Source organism: Lycorma delicatula, chromosome 7 (genome assembly GCF_047948215.1).
Source record: "Lycorma delicatula isolate Av1 chromosome 7, ASM4794821v1, whole genome shotgun sequence".
Lineage (NCBI taxonomy): Eukaryota > Metazoa > Arthropoda > Insecta > Hemiptera > Fulgoridae > Lycorma > Lycorma delicatula.
The window spans coordinates 86,616,400-86,632,562 of NC_134461.1; the positions used below are offsets into that span (position 1 = coordinate 86,616,400).

At 27.9% G+C, this 16,163-nt stretch overlaps 1 protein-coding gene across 1 annotated transcript in view; it reads right to left on the reverse strand.

The window, feature by feature from the left end:
* The window catches only part of LOC142327344 (ribosomal protein S6 kinase alpha-2-like), a 304,040-nt gene extending 291,926 nt beyond the window's left edge, over window positions 1-12,114 (reverse strand). Inside the window, exon 1 of the mRNA XM_075370301.1 lies at window positions 11,872-12,114. Within this exon, the coding sequence (XP_075226416.1) occupies window positions 11,872-11,905 (34 nt within the window). The 5' untranslated portion in view covers window positions 11,906-12,114. The remainder of the gene's footprint in view (window positions 1-11,871) is intronic.
* Window positions 12,115-16,163: the final 4,049 nt, after the last annotated feature.

The following is a 16,163-nucleotide window of genomic DNA, read 5'->3' on the forward strand; positions in this document are numbered from 1 at the left end:
CACGATGACTTGTCATAACAAAGTCGATGTTGCCGATTTCCAAGTTTAAATTAAAAAAAAAAAAACACTACTTTATAATTCTTTTTATATTTATAAACAGAAAGTCTCTTTGCAAATGTTATGGTTTTTATATTCAAAACAAACGTGATGACGAACTGGACGGTATATTCTGAAGTCATAGTCAAGACATTAAAAAATGTAAAATTTATAATTTTCCATGGCCATACCTGTGTCAGAATGATTCGCTGATGCTTTTTTTATAAATAGCCTCAAACACATCCCGAATTAATGGCCAACAGTAATCGGCTAGCATGTTAGTACTCAATTTCCCTTTATAGCGGCTTTCCATCACCGAATGTCTTGGTGGAAACGTTCACCGTGTTCGTCACTTATGTCTCCGAGGTTTTCCGGGAAAAAATCCAGATGCGAGTGGAGAAAATATATTTTCAAAGACATATTACATCCCACAGCTCTGTATGAGGTACGAAGTTGATTAGCAATATCGTGGTAACTGTTGGATTTTTGTTTGCCGAGAAAACGCTTACAAACGTCTTTAAATGAAACCCGAGCTGCACTTTATACATTATTTAATACAGAGTTAAATACATCATCTTTGATCAACTCTCTTATTTGAGGACCAACAAATATTCCTTCTTTAATTTTTCCTTCACTTACAATCGGAAATTTCTGCCTGATGTACAAAAATCCGGGACTATCATTCTTCAGTGTTTTTACAAAATTTTTCATTAGAACTAGTTTGATATGGAGAGGGGGTAAAAATAATTTTTGGGTTCAACTAAGAGCTCATGAATAATATTTTTCCCATTTGGAGTTAAGTTGTCTCGTTTCTTCCACTCTTTGGTAACATAATGTGTAAACCTCGACCGTCCCATACGCAAAGAAAACACATTTACATAGCCTAACTGCTTGCCTAACAAAATAGCTATAACTTTCAAATCACCACATATGTTCCAGCTATGTTTTTTTATAATTTATCTTTCAAGAACGTCTTCCATCACATCGTATTTCTCTTTCAAATTAATACCATAAGTGATTGGTATTGAAGAATATTTGTTACCGTTGTGTAGTAGAACCACTTGTAAACTACGCTTGAACGAATCTATGAAAAGGCGCCAGTCCTCAGGTTTATGAACATATTCTAAGTACAACATAAGCTCATCAATATTTGTGCAATAAACCAAATTATTTTTATCAATAAAATACTAAGAAAGTTTTTTTGTCCGCTTCGAAAGCCCCGAAAATTTTGTATTTTTTTAAAGTAAATTCCAACCTTGCAGTCTTAATCCTAACAGTTCAGCTTGATTTTTTGATAAATTTAAATCCCTAACCAAGTCATTTAATTCACCTTGTGATATAAGATGTAGCTTATTGGAAGATAATTCAAAATCGAAATCATTGTTGTCTTCTTCAGTACTGCCTGATTCTTCATCGTTGCTTCCGAAACATACATTTACAGGTGGCTCAGGAACTGGAATACTTTCACTGTGAGGTACAGGCCTGACTGCAGTTTGCAATGAAGGATATTTTACACATGTTTAGATTTTTTAGAAATTCCAGACCCACTTGTTAAACTAAAGTAACAATCGGTTACATGATCAGACTGGTCAAAATTAATTCATTCATAAACCCAGTACTTAATACAAACAACACTGCTGTATTTTTAGCTAAATGCTTTGACCTGCACAGACATGATTAATCTTGTTCATGAAGGCTCACTCTTCAGTATTAAATATGATGTCAAAATAATGTGACTATGATATGATGCAATTCTTTGTCTAGTATTGCTTATAGTTTACAAATTACATTAACAAAGTTAAAGAATAAAAAATGAGCTAACAAAATACAATATAGGAGCTTATAAAATATAACTGTATGTTGAAAAATGAAAAAAGATCCTTTAATTAAAATTTAAGAATTCTTAAAAAATGATGGGTAATAGAAAGATTCTGAATTCATATTCATTTTTAACATCAAAAAACAGATTAAAATCATATATGGCATGTTAGGAAACAAAAATTATGTTTATCAGTGTAATAATTTAGATTTCATATATAAAAATATACAGTATTTAATTTTACATAAATAAATAAACAACATAATATCTATCCATTAAATACTTATGTAATATTTCAGTAGAGAATTACTATGAATGCTATGGCTTAGATTAACCAATATTATCCATAAAATAAACATCTAAAAAATATTATCCAAAAAATCACACCTTTTATAAGCTTCAAAGTTATCTAATAATTTCTTTTTACCTACGATCAACCAAAATAAATTTTCAATGTTTCCAAATGTAAACAGTCAAGAATGAGGTAGTTTACATAATTCAGTCATGTTTTCGTATTTTTAATGAAGGTAGAGAAAAGGAAAAATTATACATTTTAGGACAAAAACCTTTAAATTGCCAACCTAGGTCTAATCGTGACAAGAAAACCCAGTATTTCTTAAAATTTCTAATGACACATGCAATTATTCATACTTTATTCACTCCTAACATAAACAACTTAAAATCTTACAATTATATATCAAGGTAAGGATACTGCCTACAAACCAACCGAGTTTTATTATATCTAGTGCCCCGAAAGTCGCTTGACCGAGAAATACAATATTTCAAAACCTCAAAAATACTAGTCATTGTTATTGTTATTAACCTGAAAAAATTCTTATTTAGATAGATATGAACAAAAAATCCAACTACAAAATGTAGAATAGTTTTTGTATTTTGCTACAAACAGGTAAATATTTCAGGTTCTTTTATGATCTTACAGTACGTTTTTTTCTACAGAACCCAACATCTGTAAGAGTATTTTACATAAACATTCATTATAACTTATCTAATAGCAGTGAGATTGGTATAAGCATAAATTTTCAATGTGATATCACAAAGACGCACCCACTAAATGTAAACACACATGAATGGAGCAATTTGCATACTAGACACACAAAGCAAAGTCAATCTCCACACATCTTAAAAGCACATCCTAACCACAGACAGTATTAACGATAATAGGTCTATAAGTATATAGTTTAATCAAGTTAAAACACTTTCCATAGAGTACGATTAAACAAATACAGAAAATCAGGCCTCTAGACATTATTCTAATGAAGATTTAGCATTAGAATAACTTTACTTCTGTATAATTTTTATCTAAAATTTTTGCTCTGCATAAAAATGGTAAGCCTTTCAAAAATAATTTAAAATACATAAGCTCAAAACAAGATCAACCCTGTTAAATCTTTTATTATACACCATTTCTCTGTAAAATAATTTCATCATGGATTTTAAGTTTATGTTTTAAGATCAACATCAAACCTTGTAACGACTGCATGTATATCTGTACATAAATATGAGTGTATATTTCAACCAAAAGCACATTTCCATATCCTGTAGTACGCAGATTGTAACTCATTTAAGACTGTTCAATTATATATTACAAATGCTTATCATAATATTGTCATTATACCGGCTGATAAGGATGGTAGAATTAATTTACAACATACGAGTAGATCACAAACAATGCATCAAATGAAGAGATTTATTTTATTTAACTTTATCGTAATGGATCGTTAGTAACTTGCAGTTCACTTACACTCAATGTTAAAAATAACTTTCTTTGTTTTTTCAAACAAAGATTTAGTTTGAAAAAAAATTATTTTTTTTTTAAACGTATATGGAAATTTGAACTAAAACAGAAAAATGATAAATGTTAGCTGTGTACAAGTTTACTAATATTTTCTGAATCTCATAGTCTACTTGCATACCTCTCACACACTCTCAAAATTGAAATCTCATTAAAATATAATAACAATAACAATTAAATATGAGAATTATTCAAAATCACGTCTATTCTAAACATTCAATAATGTTTTCATAATAATCAATAATTCCTTTAAAACTAAAATGAGCATTTAATAAACTCTATTCCCGTTAGAAAGAAAAAATTCTTTATAACAACTTATTATTTATCTTTTTTCTTAAAATGTCTACTAATTGAGAAAATAAAAAAAAAATACAGAGAAAGGAGGAGAAGATAAAATATATACCAATTTTAATTCTGGTCAAGATAAAAGCATACCACAACTTACACACATTCAATCAGTAAAATACTAAAGGATTACTTTAGTTATATTTTCATAGTTAAACTTAACCACAAATTAAAGAAAAACCTTAAAAAATCTTAATATAGTCAAGACACTATATTTTTATTTGAATTCATAAAAAAATCCAGCAATGATGTTAATTAATTTTCCTTACATTTAAACACAGTTCAATGAATTTAACCCCACTTTCCATTGATAAGAATAAATAAGATATTAACAACCTTGCTTACTTTTAATATAAAAAAAGAATTAGAAAAAATTAATTAAGATAATTAAAAAAAGTGAAAACATTTGAAAATATATATTTTGAGCTATCTTAAAACAAACATTTATCTTTAAACAATTGTAATATTTACCCACTGCGGTAAAAATGAAATTATTTCAATCCCGTTAAATCCAATCAAAAAACAAAATCTAACAGAGTAAAATGTTTAATAATATAACTTCTACTTTTAGTACTACTGATAGTTTGGTTATTCAACATAGGGTTTCAACATGAAACCCTTTGATAAGGATTGAAAACTGTTTCTACTCTAAAAGCAAATACTTCAGAAAATTATAAATTTTTTAATAAGGGTGCGATTACTATAATGAAAAAAAAAGGTTCAATGATATTTGTAAAAAAAAAAAATAATATTTCTATTATCAACATTTTGTGATAAATCAAGATCAAAGAAGAATTTTCTTTAAGAAAACAATACCTCTTCTTTTTTTTATGATTTTAAATTAATTCATTCATCATATAATTAGACAGTAAAAACATAAAGAGAATTTTATAATCAACATTTTTGTAATTTTGAACACTTATGCCGCAGAATGACAAAAAATGTGATTGTGCATCTTTTTTTATAAAAAGCAATATACTTCCACAATTATATAATACTTGTAGATTACAGATTTTTAATAAAGCAGGGGGAATAAATTCATAAACAAATTAAAATTATTAATATAATTCTTAACTTTATGCAGTTCAATTAAACTTATATAATGAATACACACTATTCTTCACACTAGAACATAAGTTAACTCCTAAATAAAAAAAAGCTTTATCAAAACAAAAAATAATACATTAAAACAAGTAAAGCCAGATAACCATTAAAGGGAAACAGATGTCATCATAAAGCAAACAATAGGTGCTAAACAGTGAATAAACAATAATTTTCAGTCTAACGCCAGATGTGTTATAAATACTACTATAGCGCAATCATCTGAGATAAATACAACAAAACCTGTAACCAAATAAACCATTTTTAATATAACAACTTCTCATTAAAATTACATAAACTGCTTTTTGTTAATTAATAATAAAAGTGTTTGGTAACTCAAGACAATATAACTTTACATTAAGGTACTATATTATACTTAAACCCCATTTATTCATAATTTCAATCTTCCAGACATCAAACAATTTTAGATAGTAATCAAATTTACTTAAATATTAACAACTTTTCAAGCCTAAATTCATGAAAATCAAAGTTGGAATAGAATTTTTGTATTCATAAAAACATCAGTTTTTATTATCAACCATAAAATAGAACAAGAGAGATATATAAGACAAGTAAGCAAATATAATTATATTACTTATATTGAATTAAAAAATTAAAATAGAATCCTGAATATCACAATAAAATCCAACCAAACATTTTCAATGTTCCACAGCAGCTAGAATGTCTAGCATCCTGGAAATTATAGGATGGGGAAGTGAGCATAAATTGAAATAGTCAAAGCTGCAATTAACTGGTTTCTGTTGATAACAGATGATATAAGTGTTCCGATTAACGAAAAACATTATTGCCCATAATATGAAATGTATGAGTTAACGGCTAAGCCTGTCAGTTCTATTAAACGTTTATTATGATTACATTAATAATCACATCTTAAATATTTGGAAGCTTTCTCCAGTCATAATGAATTTTGAAGAAACAAAAATGGTCTGTTGGATTATTGTTTGGTGCCCAGAGATATCAATTATGTTGATCAATATTTAGTAAACTAATATAATAACTACTTGAAATGTTTATAAAAATAATTAGTCATACATTCTTAAAAAAGAATAACGATCCACCTCTACCTTTTTTTTTGTCCAGTAATTTGGCTAGTTTGAAGCAGCTCTCCAAGATATCTAGTGCTAGTCGTTTCCTTGCGGTATACCCCTACATCCTACATCCCTAACAATTTGTTTTACATACTCCAAACGTTGCCTGCCTGCACAATTTTTTCCTTCTACCTGTCCCTCCAATATTAAAGCAACTATTCCAAGATGCCTTGATATGTGGCCTACAAGTCTATCTCTTCTTTTAACAATATTTTTCCAAATGCTTCTTTCTTCATCTATTTGTCACAACACCTCTTCTTTTGTCACTTTATGCAACCATCTGATTTTTAACATTCTTCTGTAGCACCACATTTCAAAAATCTTTTCTTCTCAGGTACTCTTATCATCCAAGTTTCATTTCCATATAAAGCTACATTCCAAACATATACTTTCAAAAATCTTTTCCTGACGTTTAAATTAATTTTTGATGTATACAAATTATATTTCTGACTGAAAGCTCGTTTCGCCTGTGCTATTCGGCATTTTATATCGCTCCTACTTCGTCCATCTTTAGTAAATCTACTTCCCAAATAAAAAAATTCTTCTACCTCCAATATCTTTTCTCTTCCTATTTTTATATTCAGTGGTCCATCTTCATTATTTCTACTACATTTCATTACTTTCGTTTTGTTCTTGTGTATTTTCGTGGGATAGTTCTTGCGTAGGATTTCATCCATGCCGTTCATTATTCCTTCTAAATCCTTTTTACTCTCAGCTAGAATTACTATATCATCAGCAAATCGTAGCATCTTTATCTTTTCACCTTGTACTGTTACTCCGAATCTAAATTGTTCTTTAACATCATTAACCACCCCTACCAAACAAGACAATAAAATTGTAGTTTTTATTACTCTGTATAATAATTCAGCTTACAAGAAAATACCATTGTAGAAAAATGAAGACTTATGGAAAAGTAAAAGTGAATTTTTTTCCCATTACCTATTAAGCTGAACTGACTAAAACTATAGCTAAATACTACTGACTATTAAGTTATCAAGCCCACCAAAATACAAGTGATATTCAGTACCCAAATGATACCTTTAGTCTGTTCACCACAGGGAACTTGAGCTAATTAAAAATCGCAAACATGATAATTAAACAGACGATATGACTGAAATAGATAAATACTTCAAATTTTTTAAAGCTGTTCAACTACTCTCAGAAATCTATTTACTTTTAATAATCTGTTTTAGTTTTTTCACTTAATTTAGATGGGAGTATATTTCCTTCCTGATTTGTTTATATGCATTAACTACTCTAAATTTATTTTACATAAGTTCAATTCTTTTAATTCTAGTTTTATATCTTAATTTCTTGAGACAAGAAGCTAATTTTACTTCCCCACTAAAACATGTTTTACTGTAATTTCGTAAAGGCAATTAATACATCCAAAAAACTATATTGGGAAAAATATGATGATAAAATCAAAAATTGGGTTTCAGGTTTTCTGCAAATTTTTACATTTTAGTGTCCAACTAGTTCATCTAGACCAAAAAAAAAACATACGTATTATGTGAGTAAGTATGTGCTGTACTGCTTTTGGCTACATATCTCAGAATTGATCGATCAATTTTTTTTTTTAATTTTTCTGAAATATTTCTGTATATAAGGCATTGATCATATTAATTGTTTAAAGTATTATAGAGAAAACTCTAATAAAGCAAATTTGTTACCTACAATGCATGAAAATTAAAACAATTTTTTTTTCAAAAGATCAACCCCATCCCTTAAAATTGAAATATAAGTGTTTTGTTCTTTTGCTCTATTTCCCTTCAGTTAAAGCATTTTTCAAAAATGTTTTGAGAGTTTATACTTCATAAAAAAAGCTATCAAGAAATGTTTACAATTTTTTTTTTTAATTACAGCATAACTGGGTAAGTCATGCAATCATTTTCCAGCTTTTTTCTTATATGTGGTTTAAATGATGGATTTCATGTCCACTTTTTGTTTACAATGGGTTCCTTTACAATTTCTTACTGTTTATACACTACTTTGCAATACATGATTACTTTGAAATATTTCTTTTGTATACATTTATGACAAGTTTTTTTTTTGTAACTGAAATAGAATTGATCAATCTCTACAGTGGTACATTTTGTTTATTTAGAATGTTTCCTGATTATTCGCCCTAAAAATCTAAACAGGAGCAGGATGTAAAATAAACATAATTACTCTTACAAAAAGTAACTCTGCAACTCTGACTTCTTGTGATTTACAGGTATTACAGACATAAAAAGACCAAGACTGTTTAAGATATGCAATCCAATACTTATATTACTTATAGTTAATTAAAAAATTAAAATACAGTGTAGGTGAATTATTCGAGTTTGGAGGTAAAAGAGAACTACAACTTAAACGCAAAAAATTCCATATCATCATTAAATCCTCTGACAAGAGTAATATCTTGGAAAAGAGGTCCTGAACTAAGGATGAAACATCAATTGTATAAGATTATAATAACCAGATCTTATATAACAGATTTGAGTGCTTATCAAGTTAAACAACAATTAAATTTTTTATAAGTTCTTTACAAAGTTTCTTTAAAAAACATCGCTATGTAGTGTTCTTATTATGCTTTAGGTTTAATATATGAAATAAAGAAAAGATCAGATAAGATTAACCTCTCCAGAAAGAAGTATCAACTAAACGTAGGCTCATCAAATCCTATCACCTCTTCCATGATACCAACATATATAACATATGATAATGTCACGCACTACCCTCATCTCCCAAAATTAGTTAAAATAGATACTAATCTAGATATGACTTCTCAAATAATTATAATCTAATTACAATACACATGAATTAATTCATTAAATCATCACAGAGGCTTTGAAGCTTTTACATACAAATAATATGGAAATGTAATTTTGTAGTTTATGAATGCCTGACTGGGATTTGATATTTTTTTTATATTTCTATACAGTTTTAAAACTATTACTTCTTATGTAGAAAAAAAATAATAGAGTTAAGAAAAATATTATGTTACTTTTATTTCTACATGGGTAATTTTTCTATAGTAAGGTTTCTCCATTCATTTATAGAAAAAAATATAGATATGTATACATACATATACAAAAATTTTTAATTGATATGTTGGTACAGTAAAATTTGGGAGAGAATAAAGAACTTCAGGTTTTAAATCTAACAGGTAAAAATAATTAAAATTCATAAAAATAATAGTTGCTACAGGAGTTTGAAATTCATTAAGAATTACTTTCAAAGATATTTCAATGTTTTTTCCAGTGATATGTTATGTATGTATTTTCAAATACAAGAGTAAAATTTTTGTAACTTCTGAGATATAGCATTCCCCAAATTCTCTGTACCCACTCATGGGATTATTTTAGAAATTGATAAAATTATTTTTCTAATTTATTATCAACCACACCAAATTTTGCAACATCAAAGTAAATTTGCTGAAGGGATACAAACCAAAATATTGGAATACACATACATAATTTTATAATAAACATTTAAATATCTGAAAACATCAACATGTAGGATCTGAAAGGAATGTAGCAAATCTTTGTTACACTAAAGTGGTGGTTGGATATCACCTAACACCTCAATAAATATCTTTACCAAAAATTGAAGAGTTTAAGAAAAGAAAAACAAGTAAAAGGCAAAGCTTTTTTTTAAACTTCTGGGACCACCATTAGGTACACTTCAGAGGATGAAATGAATGATTTATAGTGTGTGTGAAAATGCCATGCCTGACTTGGAACCCGGTATCTCCAGATGAAAGGCCAGATGTGGCGCAGTGGTGCTACCACTTGCACCACAGAGCCCGGAAAAGGCAAAGCTCACAAAAAGTAAACAATACTGGATAGTTTTCAATTATATAAGAACCATTCAGACTTAAAACACACATACACATATTTATTTATAAAACAGAAATATAACATATAAAACATATCTGTCTAAATAAAACAAAAAAAAATATATGCCTAAATAAAATTTATAAATAATGTATTTTCTTTTTCCAAACTTGATTTTAATCATTAGTGTAACTATTAATCAGAGGCCTGAATACACAGTCATTCTTCTAAAGACAAGGAGCACTACCAAAGCACCTGTTGACTCGGTCCTTATTCTGGTTTCATAACCTTAACATTCAATTTGGGAAGCACAGTCCAACTAACATAAAATGTATTATACCCTGCACTGTGTATACACAACAACCACTTGAAAGTAATATTAAAAACAAAACGTCATTACTCACATATTTTTTTACAAGAAACATTATAACGTATGAGATACTTTATTAGCATTTCTCACTGATGTAAGTAAAAATGGGGTCTATAATTTAACTGCATTTGTTGATTTTAATGTGGTATCATAATTCTACTTAGACCAATGATATAAACGAGTATAAGAAAAAGTTAATACTACATTTTCCAAAATATTTAATTTATTTAACATATTTTAACTCCAGTTCAGAAAGATTTTGTAATAATGTTTAAAAGCTATAATAAAAAATTATAAGAAGACAGTAAATTTTGTTTATTTATTTGAAATAAAACAATATTTATTTGTAGAAGAACAAAAACCATGTACACTTATCAAGTAAAAACCACTACTTATAAAAGTACCAAAAAGTAAGTGCTAAGCTATAGGAAATGTATCCAAAAGTAAACAAACTATTACAATGCGTTCATTAAAATGAAATACTTTCTTATTTTGGACAAACAAATAAATAAAATCTATCAAATAATACTACTATCAATTTGAATATATAATTAATTACAGACACAGAATCTACCGCAGAAAACAAAATATAAAGAGAACCACAACCACAACTGTTAAACCACAGACATATTTCCTTTAACAAAACATTAGACAATAAAAATTTCAAAAAAATAACTTAACATATAAAGATAATAAATCACCACTTAATTTTAATTATATATTAATAAACTATAAAAAATAACAAAAAATACACAGTATTTATTATTTAACAAAATTCACAATAATTTGAAAACGTTAGTCTTTATAAAAAAAAAATTATATTAGTTTAAACATACACCCATAAATTATGAAAAGATAATTCAGGACTCCAAACTTCAAATAAAAAATATTCTTAACTATTTTCTTTTCAAGATGTAAAATACTAACTATAAAATAAACAAAACATACTGTAACTAGATTACTGAAATAAACATATTTTGAAATGCTCTCGAAGCTTAAAAAAGACGATTTTATTTTATTTTTAAATACATTCACAAAATACAAAATTAATTTTTTATAATTTAATTCAAACACAATAATAAAAATTTAATTATTTCGTTCCGACAGTATTTTTTTTATCGGAGAGAATAATTATTATTTCAGTTTACATTAATATAATGAGCTAATTAAGGAAAATGATAACAAAGATATGTATTAATATCAAATAAGCTTACATTTTTAAACACTGAAGATAACTAAGCATCGTTCAATCTAAACAATACGGTGTGGTAAAGTAAGTTCCGAAGTTGAAGTTATATACATGGCTTAAATACAGATAAAGTAAAACAAAGTTTTCTATACACATTAAGTAAAATAAATACTTTCCAATAAGCATACATAAACACATATTTAAAATATAACTTAATAAAAAATTCGTATTCAGTACTGCATTACATAAAATGTTTACGATTTCTTACCTCTATATCTTCTTTTACTTGTATCCGTTGCCATGGATCGACTGGATCTGCTAATCCAGCAAGAGGCATATCTCGAGAAATGATGTTTTTAGAGAACTTCCAGGAAACGTTTGTTTTTAGTCCACGATCCGTTTTGAACGATCTTACGACCTGCCGTTAATAAAATGGCGATATCACACAACACTTGCCTACTGCTGACTGATACATGAATGAGATCACCAAAAGCACATACACACGCACATTATCAACACAGCCTTCAATGAAAATGAATTCACATCCAACACGGAAACAACCGAAGGTAGGCGACTATCGCCACATCCACAACAACGCTATCTTTTATCTGTTTGTGCAACTTAACCTCATTTGCGGAGCATATTCAAAATTCAAAAACGAAAGGTCTCTGAAATCTCATACGCAAATTTCACACCCAAGAAGAAAGAAAGGAAAAAAAGTTTTCCGAATCATCTACCATTATTTGAAATGTAAAAATTATTTTCGTGAATGGTCAGAGATATCTTTGTAACTGTAAATAAATTTATAACTTACTCCTCAAGTCTATAAAAATTGAGAATGATAAAGCAATTTAAATATATTTATCCATAACCGATTACAAATTAATTTTTATAATCGAAGAAACACAAAAACCGATAAATTCGATGTTTACCAACCTTCGGTTGTCGTCATTTTTCTTCTCGATATTTCTCGTCAAACCATTCATGGTTTGACGAGAAATATGTTTTAAATATTTTATATTTGAGTTAAAAACTTAATTGTATCTACACCCTGATATAATTGTTTGTAGATTTGTAAGTAAATAATAAATGGTTCACTGATAAACCATATTGAATTGATGATGGTTTGTTGCAGGTGATTCATTCTAATAATGATGATTTATTCTGATAATTTAATACTATACTTTTTATCCTATCAATTGGAATACCTAACTGAAGGAATTAAGGCAAATCTGCAGGTATCATAATGTTCCAAACTTTGTGAATAAAGTTATAAAAAAAGTGATTTTTTTCAAATTGTAGAAAATGTTTATATATCTACAACTTTTTTTGTCAAGCAACTGGAGACCGGTGCAGCCAGTCACACATACAGTAATGGTGACAATGGCTGTATTAATTGAGCCACTGCGCTGTATATCATCACATCCCTTAAAAAAATTGATATTCAAGCCATGAAAATGGTTTTTAGATATTTATCTGAAGAGTATTTACAAGTTCAGATCTACTGAATATCTCATTTAGTATATTCGGGATTGGGAAAATCTGCAATTATTGTTCAACATTTTTTTTTTTACATTTCTTCACGCCCTTTCAAGGTCGAATTTAAAAAATCTACTACATCGGAATTGCAAAAATTCTTTTTTTAATGTGCACTTACAATGTAAGAAGAACACGTATACAAATTTTTATGAATTTATCTGCAATAGTAGTTTTTGCTTGGCATTGATTACGAATCACTCATACGTTGTTATCTTCAGTTTCAATAGCACAAGCTTACATTGCATTACTAAAAAAATTTAGATTCAAAAAACATGCTACATCACTTCATAGAGAACTATAACTAAAACAAAACATATTATCAGACAAATATTCACATGAAAAATCCAACAAATTTGATTTAGCTGACATACACAAACTTACAGAGTTTCTCTATAATTTCTTTCCACATATAGAAAAAAGTGAATTGTTTTTCAATAGTTTATTTAATATTTTTACACATGATACTTTAAAATAGATCTGTTTACAATTCACCAATATCTGCTAACAGTTTTATCTGTTGCTAAATGTATTTACTTTTTTTCTCTTCCATGTTGAAAGATCAAAGTTGTAAAAACAGTCTCTGAAAGCATTTTTTAAATCAACATTCCTTAATCAGAAATGGAAGATTTTTCTTTGATTCAAAGGAAGTTGTCACAGATTGTTAAGTTTGCATTCCTACTGTCCACTGAAGTTTAGAGCCCTACCAATCCACCGCCCTTCAAAATGTTAATTTAAAAAATCCCATACCAACTGAGCATAACAAGTGAATCTTGCTGTAAAATGACAGTTAATTCCATGTTAATCAACCAAAGCTGAGAAATAAAATAATTCTCAAGCATGTTATGTTATTAGATAGTGTTAACACTTCTTTCAAAAAAGTACAGTTTATAAGATTTGTTTCATACATTGCCCATATCATTAAATGTAATTGGTAGGCTGCTTTTTTTTTATCTCTCTACCTTTTTTAGTTTCATCGGAATTAAATCATATGTTGACGCATTTTGGATATACTCCATTTTCAGTATAAAAATTATGACAATCTTAGCAGAAAAAAAATATATATTTTAATAATAATTTTAACCTATTTCCTCATAAAGGTGAGAATTTTCTTTCAAATCTATTTTTCAGGTAAGTAGCTCACTCATTGGAGAAAAAGACTGGTTTCCATGATTGAACCGTGGGAAAATACCTTAGAAGAGCTTTGTAACAAATTTCCCTTAAAGCCATCTGTTGGTTAGAAAAATCATTAACACAAGCAGACTTAAAGATTGTTTAACCTATCTTTTTCTATTATTTTTTTTCAATTAGTGTTTAACAAAGAATATTTAGCTACGAGTATGAAGACCTTTTTCTGGTTGACCCCCAGAAGAGATCATAAACAGAATTCTTCAACAATATCAAAGGTATTCAATTGACTGGAAAGACATCCAGATTGTTTAAAATCAAGAATTGATCTCCTGGAAAAAGATTTTTTCTCACTTCTGGAATGTTATTGATTGAGAATCCTTACCAAAATAACTAATCTTTCTATTATGTTTTTATAGATTTCATTTCATACACATAAAACGTATTTATACATAAAACATAAAAACCTTAATTTTATGTTGTATAGGATAATTAGAAGAGATATGTATGAATGTCAATTGCAGCAGGTTTTCTGGGAATTGAATGTATCTAAGTTTATAAAACCCTTTGTTTTCTTTTTACTTTTCATTTTGTTTTTGTACATTCATGTACCCAAACATTAGCAACAAGTCTTTCTTCAACTGAATACTTGCTTGTATCTGTCGTTTTAATTTAGCACTGCACAAATCAAAATTTACACTGAAGACCTAGTTATAACATCAAATTCTAACAAACCTGACACTTTGTTGAGTTAATGAAACAGCTGATTAATCTTTACAATCAACTGATGACATACAGTGTAACCAACCTGTATGTTATGTCATGGAAAGGGACTTCGTAGCCACTCTGACTGGTTTAGACTGTTATTTATTATGCATGACAAATAGAACACAGCTTTTCATAATCATACAAAGAAAAACACTTCATCACTGAGACCACTTTCACAAACTAACTTATTGAAACAAGTCACACATGAACAAACAGCAACAACATGAAAATCTTACATACAAACAACAAAGGATGCGAGTTTGACATAATTGAGCATTTTGAAGTATACAAACACAAAAAATAAAAACATTTTAAGTGAATAAACATATACACCCATCTTGAACAACAAAGATCATTCAGAATTTAATTTGTTTACTAGCACTATCTATGACAAGTGCTCCCAGCAATAGTTTCTGAAGAAGCTTAACATAATATTACATCACTTCAGACATGGTAACAGTTATTACAATTTTCCCTGCTTAAAGAGTGTACAACATCAGAATTTTCAAAATGTTTTTGTTTGGATTAATGTTGGTGAAGTTGACTGGTCACTTGAGAACTTAAATGTTATTATTATTTTGAGGTCATATTGACAACTTATGTGCTATGGATTATTTTTAACAGTCAAATGGAAGTAAGTTTTGGATTTGATTCTTGGTGATTAAATTATCTGCTAAGAACTATGCTTGACTGGATTAAATGAGACTGAAAGTAACCTATGTAATCTAGAATACATCAGAATAATAAAGCAATGTTTGTACATTGAGGATAATGAAATAAATAAATTGGATCTTTTACTGACATGTGATGATGTAAAATGAATTCTCATGTTTTTACATTAAAACTACTGCAATAATTTTTTTATAACAAACTTGTAACTATTTAAATTTTAAAAGAATTTTAAAACAAGAAAACAGAGTAAGTCTGAATTTATGTCAGTGTTTTGAAATACTGTATAGTAATTTAAACTTTATTTCTTTATTACTTTAATAATATTATTTTTAAATTTAAATTTATTAAACCATTTATGAGTTGCATGACCAGTAAATATTTAATGATTATTTAATCTAAAAATGTAGCATTCAGTTGGCATTATTATAAGTTAACACTTTTTTCTTAGTCTGGGCT